The sequence below is a fragment of the Alosa sapidissima genome, chromosome 19 (genome assembly GCF_018492685.1).
Source record: "Alosa sapidissima isolate fAloSap1 chromosome 19, fAloSap1.pri, whole genome shotgun sequence".
NCBI classification, from domain to species: domain Eukaryota; kingdom Metazoa; phylum Chordata; class Actinopteri; order Clupeiformes; family Clupeidae; genus Alosa; species Alosa sapidissima.
Genome location: NC_055975.1, coordinates 9,501,631 through 9,518,051, shown reverse-complemented (window position 1 = coordinate 9,518,051; position 16,421 = coordinate 9,501,631). Strand labels below are relative to the sequence as shown.

Sequence of the window (16,421 nt, the reverse complement as noted above, 5' to 3'; positions counted from 1 at the left end):
TCGGAGACTTTGGTTTCAATTCCATCATTTGTAACCTTAAAAAAAGTTTTGCTGTGTTCATCTTGTAGAAAAATCTAATTCAGCAGCCTCTCCACAGAATGTGATCTATGACTGCTCTTATTTCTAACAAACACAGCTCTGGCAGTCCAAACCGGAGTTCATCATAACATTCAGTAGAACTTCAGGCGGACGTTTGAACAATAGCTTTGTCATCAAGTGCCCTGCATTATCTTACAGTGAGGCAGTGGAGAGTAGGCACTGATCCATTGTTGCGATCAGAGGCTGTTTCCTGTAAAACTGAGTTATTTGTCAGAGTCAGTATGATTTATCCCATTTGGGATTTATGTGTACATTATGTTAATAGGTTTTTGTATAAGCAGATAGCCCGCTCCATTCCCAAAGCATGGCAGTGGGCCCATCGTCCCTCCTTTGTGGATGCGCTATATGTGTATGTCTGTGTTGGAGATGTTGCCTGAGAATGTGCAGTCATGCCACAAAAAAACTTTCTTTGGAACATAAAGAGCTGTCAGGTCTGAGCAGAGTAAGAAAGAAAGAAAGAGAGAAATAGAGAAAGAGAGAAAGAAAGAATAAGAGCTCTGTCAGTTGACAATGGAAAGAATGGAATAGGATATGCATTCCTTCTGCCACATTTCTATTCTCTCACTACCTCATGAGCACCGAGGATTGCCACTGCCATTGGAACACACTGGGATTAGTCACACAGTTTCTCTGTCTCCGTTTTTCAACGGTGCTGTTGCCTGGCTCCGAGAAATGAGCTCACGAGCCAGCATCAACAAGGGCTGCCAACCAAGCAAGACAAACAAGACATTTTCCTTAATATGACCCTCTTCTTTCTAAAAAGGAGGCCATACACAAGGATTCATCTCATGAGTGTGCATTCCTGCTCGGAAACACTTGGCAAATAGTTTTGCTTTGTGAGTTCTGGTATGACAACAGGCCCTATTAGTCTTGTCTACAGGGGATTTTTAAAAGTCATAGAGTGCTGCAGTACTTTATCTCTCTTTGCACATAATATGGGATCTAAAGCCAATGTCCATAGCTACACTGTAGGCTGATGTCTTATGTCATCTTATCTCTCTCTTAGATGGACAGACACAATCATCTGGTCTACTGCCCCCCCCCCCCATGCTCCTCTTTTGTAGTCAGCTATTGAACACTCTCTTCTTTTCCCATGTGCTAATTGTATATACTTAAACTAGCAAGTTGTGTTTCTCTCTCCTGGATTGTAACTACTCTGCTGTTGTGCCTGTGTTGTCTCATTGTCTTGTACTCCCACTCCCTGTACCCACTATACACATGCACCCTATGTGCCTCCTTCTCTCACCCGCAGGTACCAGACTCCAGAGTGCGACAATGATGCACGTTCACGAGTGTCGGAGATTGAAGACCCATTCAGGGACAGAGATCTGACAGGTAAGAGAGACAGTCATGACAAGAGTGTTCACCCAACAAGAATGTTCGCCCATAGAGAGAGACCCTAATTAAACATGGCAAGGTTCTAAGATTGATACTCTTTGGACAGATTGAGATGTGTGTCCAGGCAACAGTGTCCAGGCAACAGAGACAGTCAGTGACTGTGTTTACATACACTTCAGTATCCTGGTTATAATCGGAATTTTGAAGTTTTTTATCTCGGTTTTTATCTGCACATATACACATCACATCCATATTTCAGAACCCTGGATAAGCTCTTATCCCGCTTTTGAGAATCAGATTACACTAGCTAGAGTACTCCGAAAGAAACCGGGATACTGTTCCATGTATACACCTTATCACAGTTTCTCAGGCAAATGTGTGTGACTGTGCTAATAGAACTTTATTGTTGGTACCTGGGACACAAGTATTCATCATGCATACAGGGATATTAATAACCAGGTTTCTCTGTGTAAACACCTTTTCCTGAATATGATCAAAATCAGGATAAGCCTCATAACCGGGATGCTGAAGTGCATGTTAGGGTAAACATAGTCGTTGTGTAGGACTGTAGAACTCATGTGCAGTGCCACAGCAGAACCCTTCAGTGGTCTCTCAGATCACATGGCAGGCACAGCCCTTGCTAGTAGTTCTCCCCCCAGTCTCACTCCTGCCCCTTTCCCCTCCTCCGCTCCCCTCTCCTCCCCTCCCCTCTCCTCTCTCCTCCCCTCCCCTCTCCTCTCCTCTCTCCTCTCCTCCCCTCTCTTCTCTTCTCTCCTCTCCTCCTCAAAGTACCAGTGTAAACTCTTATTTAACTCCCCATCTGGAGAGTTAACAGAGTCCAACATGGCTTCTGACTGCGCTGCAGATGTGTGGTATATTTTACAGCCGGTGGGAGTGTTGAAGGGGGTGTGCATGACTGGGGGGGTGTTGGTGGCCGTAGGGGGTTGACGGGTTATTTTTACGTACTGTAGCGGGATGCTCTGATCCACACAACAAAGTACACGGCCGGCTCAGTCTAAGGGACATCGACACAAATCATCACAGGAATGTTTCACAGGACGCGCCATTTGGCTTCATTTCCCAAGTGTTCCCACTCTTGGCCATAAAATGCTTTCACCAATGCTGCTGAGATGATTACTTTAATGTCCTTGTGGCATTTTTGCATTACAGTGGTCTCTTTTTGAGAATGTGCCTGTGTGTGTGTGCGTGTGTGTGCATGTGTGCGTGCGCATGTGTGTGTGTGTGAGTGTGTGTGAGTGTGTGTGAGTGTGCGTGTGTGTGTGTGTGTGTGTGTGTGTGTGTGTGTGTGTGAGTGCTTCCTACTGCCCAGTGTGTGCCCAAAGCAAAAGGTCCAGCCCCGCATGCTCTAATTTAACACTTGGATTAAGGCGCACTGAGGCGGCACGTCACTTTGCTTGTCGTATCTGCAGAGATTCTAATTGGATTCACCTGGTGGGCTTTAGAGTCTCACCTCCCACACAACTCACTGCTAGCAGGAAATAACACATAAAAAACAACTGAAAGAATACCAAAGGTGAGGAACTTAAACTTTGACAAAAAAAACAGTGAAACAAATGAAAACAGTAACAAGGGAGTTTTACGCAAGACGAAACGGCTACAGTATACAGTAACTGAGGAGAAAGGTAAAATGAGAAGATTAGTTTATTATGTTTCTGGTGTTTGAAGTTTCTCTTTAAGAGACACAATTAAGGTGAAAAAATTTGAGCTGCTTGAACATGCTGTTAAAGCTGTGCATCTGGGCAATTAAAGTCTGCTAACCAAGGTGTTCGGAATCGTGTCGTAAATTCTTAACAGGGCTGCGCTCCCCAGCTAAGGCCCGCTTGTCACCTCACACTTCTGAGTTTTCTCAGACCTGCTTTCGTCTTTTTTCAGAACAATACACCAGCACACACACACACTCACATCGATGCACACGCAGACGCAGTACACATACACGAGCGTAGGATCAGTGACTCCCCTCAGTTGTACCCTGTAGGATTAGTTATGAACCGTGTCTATTTAGGGAGCAGTCAGATCGTGGGGGAAAAGGGAAAAGTGAGCTTCTTGTTTTTTGAGGATCGCTAAACAGAATTAGATTGCACCAGTCCCAGACACTGTTCTGCTATGACGAGGTATTAGCAGAGGGTTGAAGGAGTTCTGCATGAGAGATGACTCTTCTCACAAATCTGTTTAAAATGGTCCACACAACCACACTGATGGGTCTTTTTTTACTTAAAACAGGTTGCCCTGATGGGAAGAAGGTGGAGTTTATAACCAGTCTATTGGATGCACTGACCACAGACATGGTGCAGGCCATAAACTCACCAACCCCCTCCGGTGGTGGGAGGTTAGTAGTGATGCAATAAATCAATAAATATTTCTGTGAGCCCAAAATAAAGCCAATCCCAGATGCACAGGGAGGCGTTTTCCTGACCTCTCTGAGTATCTATCAACTTGACACTCCTCCCCCCACACCAATGGCTCCTGCATGACCCAGGGTCTAGTCTGTTTGGATCTCAGTGCACACATGAATCCTCACTGCCCCGAGCGTTTTGTCCGTGCAGGTTTGTGGAACCGGACCCCAGTCACACGCTGGAGGAGAGGGTGGTGCACTGGTACTTTGCTCAGTTGGACAACAACGGCAGCCACGACATCAACAAGAAGGAGATGAAGCCGTTCAAGCGCTATGTCAAGAAGAAAGCCAAGCCCAAGAGATGTGCCCGCAAGTTCACCGACTATTGCGACCTGAACAAAGACAAGGCCATCTCATTGCTGGAGCTACGAGGCTGCCTCGGTGTCAACAAGGAGGGAGGTGAGCCAGGCCTAGTCTGGAAAAGATAATGTCAGGCCTCTCAAAAGCAGCATGACATAAGACGTGTCATTGAGAATTGTATCATGTAAGCTAAGGAAGTATTGCAGTTGATAAATCAAGTGTGTGTGTTTTTTTTTAAAAGACATTTTGAGTTCTTCCACTCTGTGGAACTTTACTCTGTTTAAGTGCTTCTGACCAAAAAAAAAAAAAAAGTATGCACCAAACTCACACGCAGCCAGTCAAAACACACTGGACTCTGCCAATTAATGCTTCATAATGAAAGCTGGTGGACGACAGATGGAAAAGTCTGTCTCCTGAGCCTGTCTGGGCTCTAAGAAAGAAAACAGAGCGCAGTCAAAGTCAGCACACACACACTACCATCCCAGCAGGGATCATTAGCCGCAGCCTTTCTGCGCTGGAAGAAGTACATCTAGACACACAAAATATTGATGAAAACTGGCTCATTATTGGCTCTGGTCTATCTATCTCTCTCTGTCTCCCCTTCTCTCTCTCTGTCTCTCCTTCTCTCTCTCTCTCTTTCTCTGTATTTTTGTGTATGTACTTTACAGGTAGCTCTGTGAGCAGTAGCAGCAGCACCAGCAGCAGCACCAGCAGCAGCAGCAGCAGCAACCAAGGGACAAGGCAAGGGACACATTTGTTCAGTAAGATCTACTAAAGCGCTTCACTAACCTGCAGCATAGCTTGCTGTTTTGTAGCTAAACATAATCCACTAACAGAAGAATAATTCTCTTTAAGTCATTTGTGCTTTTTCATCCAAGAATGAAACATCATATTAATGTCATATTCATTTTGCACTGGTAAGTATTCATTCGAATTGAATATTGGATATATTGGATATATACATTTTGGATATATGAATGTGAATACATACAGAATGTATTCACATTATGGTTTTAGAAAATCATGGAATTTAGAGAAGAAAAAGAATATTGTTGTAGTCTGTGGCATACAATATATTCCATTGTGACTTTGGAGGGAATTGCAGGAAACTATTCAAAATGGCCATCATCTGCTAGCTCTTGGCAACTGTTTGGATGATGTAAATGGGTTTTGCCCTTAGATGACCAGTTGGGCCTGGCAGTTTGGTGTGACAGCCACCTGCTTCTGCAAGGATAAATATCTGCTGCAAATGCAATTTACTTCCAACTGTATTGGCCTTTCTCTCTTTCTTTCTCTCTTTCTCTCTCTCTGTCCTTTTTGTGTCTCTCTGCTAAGGAAATGAAGCCTGTAGTAAAGGCTCATTTGCGGTGAAGATGATTTATTTTGTGCAGTGTGCTGCAGCCTCACTTGTTTCTTGTCAGAGAAATGAGTGAGTGAATTAATGAATTTGTTACTTTATATAGTGCAAATCTGGCATAATGGTTTGTCTGACTTAGTTGGAAATGATGCTTTTATACCCTGTAGTTTTAATTAATCTATTTATAGAGAATAGATATACAGTATATATTTTTTTTTAAATGCCTACTGTCTAGTGTAGGTAATGTTATATAATCAGCATGTTACTGCCCAAATGCACAAATCACCATGCAAATCTCTTGCCTGCAATCTGTCATTACCACAAGACAACTTCCTCATCTCCTCCCTGCTCAGTGGTAATCAGATTCAGTGGCTGACCTCCTTAAAAGAAGTGCAATGTTAAGTTGTACTATGTCACAATGCCATGCTGGGAAATGTTTTCAGACTGGCCACAGTCACAGCAGGTTTCTGCCGTAGTGATGGAGTCCGGCAGCTCATTTGTCTGTCTCTGGTCAGAGTGTCTGTGGTCAACACTCCACTTGAAGAGCAACAGGATTTTTCATAATAATCAGCCACAGCCGTAGGCCCAGAATTTGTCTTCATAACTAGGCTGGGAGGGAGAGACACGGCTACATCTGGTGCTGACATGGCCTGCTGCTCCCCTTGTCGTGCTCACTTTGTAATCTTCAGTGGAATTCCTGTAAAGGAGGATTCATTCATCCATTCCCCCGAGCTGACAGAGCTCCGCTTCTCCCCCCTTTATTGGGATTCTGTGAGAACGGAGCTGTTATTAGGACTCTGAAGAGGGAAAGTGTCTAATAACTCACACCAACCACCCCTATAAAGTACTTGTGTTATGTATTCAAATCAAATGAATAAACATTCCTCTGCTCGCGGAGTTACGCGCATCGGAAAATTGCACACTATTGTGACTCCAGGGAAAGTCTTGATGTGAAGTAACATACAGATTGCTTGTTCATTGCAAGGTGATTATCAGTTGTGACAGGCAGCTATTTCTCTCTTTTTCTCTCCCTGTCTCTCCCTCTTTTTCTGTCTTTGTTTGGTCCCAAAGGATCCCCCCATTATTAGTCCCACTGGTGTTGTTTGCTCTGGCCCTCACTCCTCAGTGGAGCCTCTGAGCTCTGAGGTCATGTGTTTACCCTGGCGCGGGCTGCCCAGGCCCTGAAGCGCAGTGGCTAGGAGTGGGCATAACGTCAGGCCTATCGGGCCGTGGGCATGCCTGCCAGGATAAACAGCAAGGGTCGTTTGGAGAGGTGAGGGGGCTGCTCCTGCCCAGTTTTTGTTTTAAGACCCCCACAGTCCTCACCTGCACCCCCCCCCCCCACACACACACACACACACACACAGCCTACCTCCACCTAGTTAGTTCTGACACACACACTAGCCAGAAGCCCATCACGGAAGATTACGGCTTCCCGTAGGATGCGGTGATATATCAAAGCCAACAAAACTATCCCGAGCAGAAAAATGGATACTGTAAGTCTGTTGAACATGTGATGCCAAAAGCATGTCAAAGCCAATAGACGTTATCTTTTTCTGATAAATGCAGTGGTTGTGTTTGATTATGCAGGTATTCTATAAGACCTGTTGCAAGTTAAAGCAGCATGAATCAGCCTCCTGGGTCTGGATTCATTTAGCAGTATGTGAAATTTATGAAGTTCTCATTTCAAGTTCTCCCAACTGTTGTATGTTAAATCAAACTGTCCAAATTTGCCGGGGATGTGAGTATCATAGACATGATCTCATGTTTGTCGCTTTGTGAGTTTGTTTTGGAGACTGGCAACTGTGAAGGGAATGCTGTTTATTATTTGTGAGTGTGTGTTTCTCTTTCTCTCTCCCTCTGTGTGTGTGTGTGTGTGTGTGTGTGTGTGTGTGTGTGTGTGTGTGTGTGAATATGTGTGCGTGTGTGCATCTTTGTACAGTATACGTCTCTCTGTATATGTGTATGTGCATGCGTGTTTGTGAGTGTGTGTGTGTGTGTGTGTGTGTGTGTGTGTGTGTTTGTAGATGGCATCCAAACTCTCCCAAACTGGAATGGAAATGTCCTGAAATAGTGTATTTACATCCAAGTTAATAACTCCTTTCCCGTGGGTGTCAGTTCAGCCCCTGGTGTAACCCTTCTCGTCCTTGTGTCCAAGCCTAGGGAGGCCTCAAGGTGCAGTTGTGCTTTTGATTCTGTGTACCATGGGAACCTGTCCTAGTTGAGATGTATCAGGGTGTATTTACATAGATGCATGTGTTGGAACATTTACACAGTACATCTCTTCATTTCTCAACTACATCATCAAAATGGCTGTCAGGAAAAATTAGCTTACACCAGTCAACTTCTTCAGGAACCACTCAAATGTAGTGTGCTTAATGGAAATTTGAAAAAGAAAAAAGAGCTCTTAGAGCAGGTTGTCTCTACTTGTGTTTGTCTGAGTGTAAGATTTAAGAGCCATCGTCAACACCACTCATCAGCTTTAGGTCACTGCCGTATAAAAATGAATGCCTCCTTCACACATGCGGCCTAGACAAGTTCTTTTTTTTTGCATGTGAACATAATTTAACCCTCCTTATGGGCAGTTGTCCCCTCCATTCTCTGTATCTAAAGCTGATGATACATGGGGCAACTTGTTGAGCAATGTTGCTGGGCAGTGTTCCTCATTATTGTGGTTCTGGCATGTTGCCATTGACATTGGGCAACGGTTTCTTTTCTGGAGAACTTTAATCATCAGTAGGCAAATCATCATGATCACCCAATCAGAATAAATGGAACTTGTGGTTATGTGATCACCCAGCAACATTGCTCAAAACATTCTCCCATATATCATTGCCTTAAGTGTTATTTAGTGTGTATCACATGACAGCCATAATGATATTGGTAATATTGATACTGGAAGGGCCTTGCCTTGTCAGATCTACATTAGTACGCATTAGAGAGGTAGCACATCGCTAAAAACCAATTTGTGGTTTTACTCTCATATATACTTGACAGGAAATAAAGCTTCAAAATGTAAGCTTGAATGTGTCCTTTAGTTCTTTGTTATAATCATCAGACTTTTGCTGTCAATTCCACACAGCCCCTCTTCTTGAGTCCGCATGCAACCGTCTGTTTAATGAAAGCTTCAAGAGTCACTACAGAGTTGAAGTTTGGCTCAGGTTGAGTGGATCTAGTTTCGTATTTTTCATCAGATGTGGGATTGGGGGTGTCCGGAGTTCCTTTGTGCCCATAACGGCACTGATACCACCACTTTATCTCGGTGAAACGAAGGGAGGGCACAGCTCACCGCTTTGCTGGAGCCCGGTAATTACCAAAGCAATTCAAGCACATGCTTCTATAGTGGGTTGGGCAGGGGGGGGGGGGGGGGGGGGGGGGGCATGAGGCAGAGTCAGAGATAAAGAAGAGTATAGCAGGAGTGAGCCATGGTAGCCTGTGCTTTGATACAGGGATAACATGATGACTGTTTTATTGATGATATTTTCATAGACCTCTGAAAATCAGCTGCCTTTACTGCTTACCCACTTGTCCAGTGGGATTATTTGATGACCGGGTTTGACCAAAGGTTGACACGCTTTGATGATAAGAGGAAAAAGAAGGCGTGGGAACAGTATGACATAAGCCCAGGGGCGATTCTAGACCTAGAGCTTTGCTGGGGCACAGGCCCACAACTCCCAATTAAAAAAATAAATAAATGTGCAATATTAAATAAATGGCTAGCCTCCATAGTTTTATGTCTATCATGTCCTTATCCGTTTCTTGCCTGTCTCTCTCTTCCTCCTCCCCCTGCCTGGTACTGGACTGCCCAGCCTGTGCTCTTTCTCCCCTCTCTTCTCCTTCTCTTCGACCGTCTTCTCCTCCAGCACTCTCTCCCTCAATTGTTGTAGCAGCCACTATCCAGCAACATCCAAACACATAGGCATAAGTAGGCCTATACTCACTGCATGAATTTAATAGGCTTTCCTGCTAACACAAGGGAAGCTTATTTTTAGTCAAAATTGAGATATACTTCCCTCCCAGGTAAGGGTCCTACAGTCATCCTGGAAATACTGCAGTTCTTTGTAGCTTAAATAGCCTACTAAAGCCTTCATACTGACTTTTGCAAATAATTTGCAAATGTAGCCTATATAATCTACACAGAATCAAGAGTCTGATTCTGTGTAGATTATTATAGGCTCCATTTGCAAATGCAGCAAACTTATTTAGGTTTGCCATTAAACCATTGATCAAATCACCAAATCACTATTACCAGCATACTGTATATGTTAATGTTACCATTAATGTGGACAATTATCATACCTCCCTCATCCTCCTCATCTCTCCTCACTGTTCCTCTCCCTCTGTTCAGGAAGAATTTGCTGATGTCCATCTCTGAATAGTTTATCAGAAGACTATGTTTAGTTTTACAGTAGGACAGCTTCACAAACAGTATAGGCTACTTTTACAGGACTCTCTCTACAGTATACGTATAAATTAGGGCTGTCAAAATAACTGATTAATTTCGATTCATTAATTTGACAAAAAATAACTGATTAAAAAAACTAACGCAGATTAATCGATTCCGTATGACCTTTGACCCCGAGCCGTTGTAGTCAGTAACCATTAGACTGTAAAATGAAGGAGAGAGAAGAAAATGTGCTGACTAGATCATTGATTGGAACATTTACTTTTAAACAACGGCCTGATGGTGTTGATAAAAACAAAATGTTGATTAAAATAAAGTCCTCTGCAATGTCTGCAGCAAGGAATTTGCATATCACTGGAGTTCATCAACTCTAAAGTCGCACATCAATGCAAAGAAATAGTGTTGACATTGAGGGAAATGTTAATTTATTTTCATTGTGTCCCCATGGTTATATCTGTGGCCTGAAATACCTTCTATGTGAAAAACAACTTCTTCCCGAAGCACTTTTGAATTTATTTCCTCAGCATATAGGTCATATCATAGATTATTATGGCCATTATTAAAATAATAATAAAAGAGTTTTTGAACTTTGATGTCACTAATGCTGATTATTCAATGATTTATTTGAATTTAAAAATGTAAAATACTTTCACAGCAAAAATTATATATGCGATTAATTTAGATTAATTAATCATAGAGTATGTAATTAATTAGATTAATTATTTTAATCGATTGACAGCCCTAGTATAAATCATTATTAATTGTCTGCATGTGTGCATGCAGCCTGCGCATGGTGTGAGGGAGAGAGCACGAGCCGGTCAACTGTTGCTAATTTTAGGCTACAATGACACATTGAAAAACAGATGCTAATTATGTGGGCAACATTCTCTAACATCGATCAACTTGTCATATTTTCTGTCAAACAAGTTGTGAATTTGTTGTAACATTAAAACAGGGGATGACTTAGGGCCCGTCCCATTTCTCCCCCCTTAAAACTTCCACTTGGTTTTGATTGCCCTCAACAGCCCCCTCGACAAGGGAAGTGGAGGTGAAGATCTTTCCCTATGAATTGGGACACCACTGCAAATTAGCGTAGCGAACGTGCTCACCTACGTCACGTGCAGCGCCGACGTGTCTGCCAGTAGTAGCCTGCTACTATTTTCATTCAGGAACATGCCCGTTCCAGTGGTCAATGTTGTGTGGGCTGTGCTGGTTTATCTACGTCTGGTTAATCAACAAAGATATTGTGTTCATGTGAACGCCAGAACACACACCTTAAATATTGACAAAACTACCCAGATCAGATATATTAACGTTATTTGATGGGCAGACTCTCTCAAAGCACTCAGCAGATATCATGACATCGTCAGATAGCTACGTAAGATATTTTCTAACATTAGTTTTTAAAACTCAGTCCATCAGTCCATCAGATGTGCATCAAACTAACATATTCCAACATATTTCGAAATTTTAATATGCTTATTTGCGAAAATATATGAAAAATGTGGCCGGCTCGCTGAGCTCGCACGGTATCCTGGGTAATTTCATCTCCCACTTCGTTTTAAGCCTGCATCGGTCCTGGCTATATTTTGAGGGTTGATTTTAAGGGGAAAATAGCACTTCCCCTTGCTCCCTAAAGTAATGGGACACCCTAGCCCTACACGTGCACGCGCAAAAACGAGGGTTAGGGCAAAAATCTAGGGGTAGGGGAGGTATTGGGACGGGCCCTTACTCTGCGCTCACTGTACAACGAAACACTCGGAAGAATCATGTGAATGATTTTCATTGGTTGTTGCATTCAGTCTTACCCAGCTAGAGAGGTGCTATTTCCTGATTGGCTATAGAGCTGGTAAGTCCCGCCCATCCGCTAAACCCCCAGTGGACCTCTAGATTGAAAAATCGTCAATGCAAGTGAATGTGAGAAAATAATTATTTTCTGGTCCCGTTTGAATTGTGCCATGAATGTTAACATATGTTGTCTGTGAATTTTCACATTCACTTGCATTCACGATTTTTCAATCTAGAGGTCCAGCGGGGATAGCGGAAAGGGCGGGACTTACCAGCTCTATGGCCCCTTTCTTTTTTTCCTTGTTTGTTTTTTATTGGCTGGTAAGTGACAGACAGAGTCATGAATGCCGTTTCCAGCGAGAGCAGCGCTAGAATTTTACTGGGGCACTGGAGACTTTTACGAAGGCATGTGCCCCAGTGAATAAGGTCTAGTGACGCCCCTGGTCTGACTAAATTGAATGTTCTCTCCAGAAACACTTTGTTGTAGCCTATTAGCTTATGGACCTTGCCCAAAACTTCCGACAGCAGGCTTTACCCTTACAAACTGTCATAGTGTAACTAACCCATAAGAAAAGCATATGTAGATGAATGGCTAACATAACTTAACTGTAGCCTACATCTGACTCATCTTCAGGGAATAGCAACGTTAGGCTACTCTCCCGCACAACTTTATTTTCATAGCCTACATTTATTTGATTAACAGGCTAGCCTTCATGGCGATGAAGCACATTGAAGAGGCTTTCTGTTCATTGTATCACATTTTATTTTCAGTTGACAAAAGTTATGGGGGTAAAATTAGTGATGGCAAAATCCCCAGTTCAGAAAATCATGCATAGTTCGTTCCCATATGTGTCCCGCCCTATGTTGCACGTCACGCTTCATTTTGTTATTTGGTCCTGCTTCCTGGCTCCTCAATATGCCTTGTATGTAAACACTCGCGGTACGAAGTACCAGGCTGGCAATGTTTCGCCTCGTTTTTAGACACACAATGCGGCATAAAGACGTCTGCTCTTCCCACGAATTTTTGCGCAATCTCAGTGTAAAAACGACTATAGTGAAATACTGAGGACTTGTCTTGACTAAGGCCCTGTTTACATAACAACGCTTGCTTTCAAAAGTTGTACTGACTTGGTGGTGTTGTGTGGCAGTGCTTCACACCATAGATATTAAAAAGCTAGATACCGCATTGAGATCCAGAACGTACGTAAATAGCGACCCCATCTTGGTGGGGGCAACAATCACTGAAGGCCAATGGAGGAACATGTGACTCTGACTGTAAATCAGAGAAGTGTCTCTGATTGCCGGCAAGTGTTGCCCATAGACAGTAAAGGTGTTGCCCCCAGCAATATGGCGGCCGCGTTTACGATGCTACCTAATAGAACTCGACGGACAATGCGGTATCTAGCTTTCTAATATCTATGCTTCACACTACCACCTAGCCGCCTGGCATGCATACTACATCGAATTTCACACACTTTTGCGTCACCGTATGCACACTCGTCTAAACGCGGAATAAAAAGTGAGAACGCAACGTAAATTTTGTGTTTTCTCCTCAGAACGTTTCCGTCTAAACATAGCCTTAATCTAGTGTCTTTACCATGTGAGTGATGAGGAGAAGAATGTTATGTCTACCGAAGAGTTTGAACCACATTATATGCTGACTAAGCCTCGCCTCATTGGGAGTGAACTTAAGCGGACCCACATACTGGTTTACTTTCCTCCGACATGTGTAGACACACACACACACACACACACTGCACCCACACATACACACACTTACACACACACATTTACACCCATACACACATTTACACCCACCCACACGCACACACACACACACTTACACACAAACACACATTTACAACCCCCACCCACCCACCCACACACACACAGAGAATGTGGTCTGTTGGGCTGTGGACCCCCTAGTGTCCCCTTTAGCCCCTTCCCCCATGGGGTTAGCTTCACAAGAGCTCTCACGCTTCCCTTCACAGCGGCCATCTGCAAGCAATCTGGGTTCTCTGCCCATCTCCCAGCCTCCTGTCTCAGTCCAGCAACCCTCCCTGTGATTAATGGCCCCAAAAGGAGTCGCATACCGCATCAAGGAGACAGTCCTTCCACTAGTGATAGTCAGCCACTGGGTTCCATCACTGCTCTTGCTTATTTGGGTGGTGGACAAGTGACTAGCACTCTTTTGGTCCCTTCTATGTGTATTTCTATTGGTGGATAGGTTTCATGAGGAAAGGTGACGTAGAAATTAAATGGAATTCTATCCACAGGAGGTGGGTGGCAGAAGACTCCATATACAGTGTTTTTAACTTCTGAATACTACAACTGTTTACTGCAATCTTTAAACTTCTAAATACTTGAACTGAATATTATAGCATGTCTAGGCTAGAGTAGGTTACAGTATGTAAGGGATAACGGCTGCAGAGGTTTCTGGAGGTGTCTGAACAAAGCGAAGAACATGCAGAGATTCTGTTCATGTTCGTGTTCAACCACGTTCAACCTGTTCAACCACACAGATATTCTGTTAATGTGCGTCGGTGTTCACACATATGACCGCATAATGTTAGCATGTTAGCATCATATCTGAATCACCCGAAGGGTCGGACCTCCGTTTGACAAAGATCCGCATATACTGCAGAGGACGTGTCTGAAAGCAGCTTTAGATAGAGTCTGCCACCTACATGCAGCAGTCTCTGTATGGTTCAGCTTCTCTGTAGCAGTCTCTGTATACTTCACATGCTATCAGCTTCTCTGTAGCAGTCTCTGCATGCTTCACGTGCTATCAGCTTCTCTGTAGCAGTCTCTGTATGCTTCACATGCTATCAGCTTCTCTGTAGCAGTCTCTGCATGCTTCACAGTGTGCAGTGGGGGAGTGTTGAGCTTAGGATATATCTTGTCTCATGATGGTTTTGTTTTAGTGCAGGTTTCAGGTTTCCAGGTTTTGATCTCTTTGGTTATCGTTTACCTGTAGGACGTCTGGTGTGAAGAGGGAAGGTTCCAGAAGCTGAAGCAAGTGCAGAGGGCACAGAGGAAACATATCTGGATGCTCTCTGACGGAAGAAATGAGAGAGTGAAAGTAGAAAAAAATGAAGAGGTTCCTGTACAATATGAGATAAAAAAGAAGAAATTGTGGAGCCAAAATATTTGCACTTTCTCTTCCCAGTTTTTAGACATTTGTCATCATTGTTAAACTATGACATAAACCATGACATAAACTGTTGTTATTCTAAGGATCTATGTTAGGAAATGTGCACAGTTTGTTACTGTTTTGTAATTGACTACCTGTTTCAGTCCTGATTTCAGCCAGGATTCTTTATGACGGCACCATAATTAGCTATTTCATGATAATGTCAAACTAATCTATTTTATCTGGTAGATACACTATCATACTCTACTAGTACGGATGTAGGTGGGTTTTTAAACAGAGCTTTGCCATTTTGAGCGATCAGATGTTGTGCATCTTGAGAGGATCAATGTTGTCAGTTGTAAGTGTGCGCATTGATATATTCACATTGGGAAATGTGGTGTTGACATCGATATGTTCACAAAAGTAGTCACATTAAGAACTGAAACCACTTTTATTATTTATCATCAAACACTCAATTATAAAAGATAAAACAGATGCACAGAACATTAGTGTATACAATATACATACATCTAACTGGACAGCTAAATCTGTCTTTAGAGATTATGTCAGTTCCAAGCCAAACTATTTTCATGACAGGTGGTAGTCACATTGTAGGTGCTTTTCAGTATTAAAACCAATATCTGTCCTTATAGACTTTAAAAAGCTTTCACTGCAAGTACTAGTTCAATAGTGCTACTTTGCTTTATGTTGTTCTGTGTTGAGGACATGAAACACATTTGTGTGAACTTGTTATTTTTCACTGGAATATTTTGGCATTAGTGGCATGTGTCTGTCTAGGTTAATTGATTTTTAGTTGGAAAAGGACAGAAAGAACGAAGAGCAGAATGCTTATATAGCAGGCAAAGTCCCATAGCAACGCGTCTTTTTACTGTGTGAAAAGCTTAACTGCAGAGCAATGGTAAAGATCTGGATTGTTGGGTAACTGTCTTATACAACTGACCATGTGTTTATCATTCCGGGGTGCATTTCCCAAAACCATAGTTGCTAACCTGTTAGCAACTTGGTTGGCAATGGGAAATTGCATTGCAACTAACTTAGTTAGCAACTATGGTTTTGGGAAACGCGCCCCCCCTGTCATCAAACTCCATTAACAACTGGTAGCATAAATACTAAAACACATACAGTCCATCAGGAAGGAAGCACATCATTTGCAAATGCAAAGAGTTAAATGCAAAACATAACATGTACTCCCTCACTTAAATGTATGTCAAAATTAGAGAAAATGAGGAATATAATTGATTGTGTTTATTTTATGTTTCGTATGTATGTATGGACAGGCTGTGGCAGCAGCTCACGGAAGAAACTGAAAGAAGACAGATCTGTAAATATGTAATATACTGTATGGCAGGAGAGGTAGCTCCATCCCAGGAGGGCTGGGTACCTCAGCACTTAACACATGAAAATGGCTTTAAAATGGTCTCACCTAGTTTACCCGGCAACCATTAAAGCCTGAACATGAACCTACGATAGAGCCTCCTATCCTCCAGAAATGGAATTACCTCACACTGCAGTATTCACTGAAGGTGTGACCTTATTTCTTTGTCAAGTTTGGAGTTTGACAACCTCT

The 16,421-nt window shown here is 42.9% G+C and overlaps 1 protein-coding gene across 3 annotated transcripts in view; it reads left to right on the top strand.

The window, feature by feature from the left end:
* smoc1 (SPARC related modular calcium binding 1) overlaps window positions 1–16,421 on the top strand; it is a 44,184-nt gene that overhangs the window by 27,642 nt on the left and 121 nt on the right. For 2 of the 3 annotated variants that reach the window (XM_042072272.1, XM_042072270.1), the window contains exons 10-14: window positions 1,352–1,434; window positions 3,679–3,784; window positions 4,002–4,249; window positions 4,819–4,891; window positions 14,678–16,421. The exon at window positions 14,678–16,421 is cut by the window's right edge and continues 121 nt beyond it. In XM_042072272.1, coding sequence (XP_041928206.1) covers window positions 1,352–1,434; window positions 3,679–3,784; window positions 4,002–4,249; window positions 4,819–4,891; window positions 14,678–14,714 — 547 coding nt within the window. In that variant the 3' untranslated portion in view covers window positions 14,715–16,421. Of the gene's footprint in view, window positions 1–1,351; window positions 1,435–3,678; window positions 3,785–4,001; window positions 4,250–4,818; window positions 4,912–14,677 lie in introns of all 3 variants that reach the window. The other variant, XM_042072271.1, reaches the window with a different exon arrangement.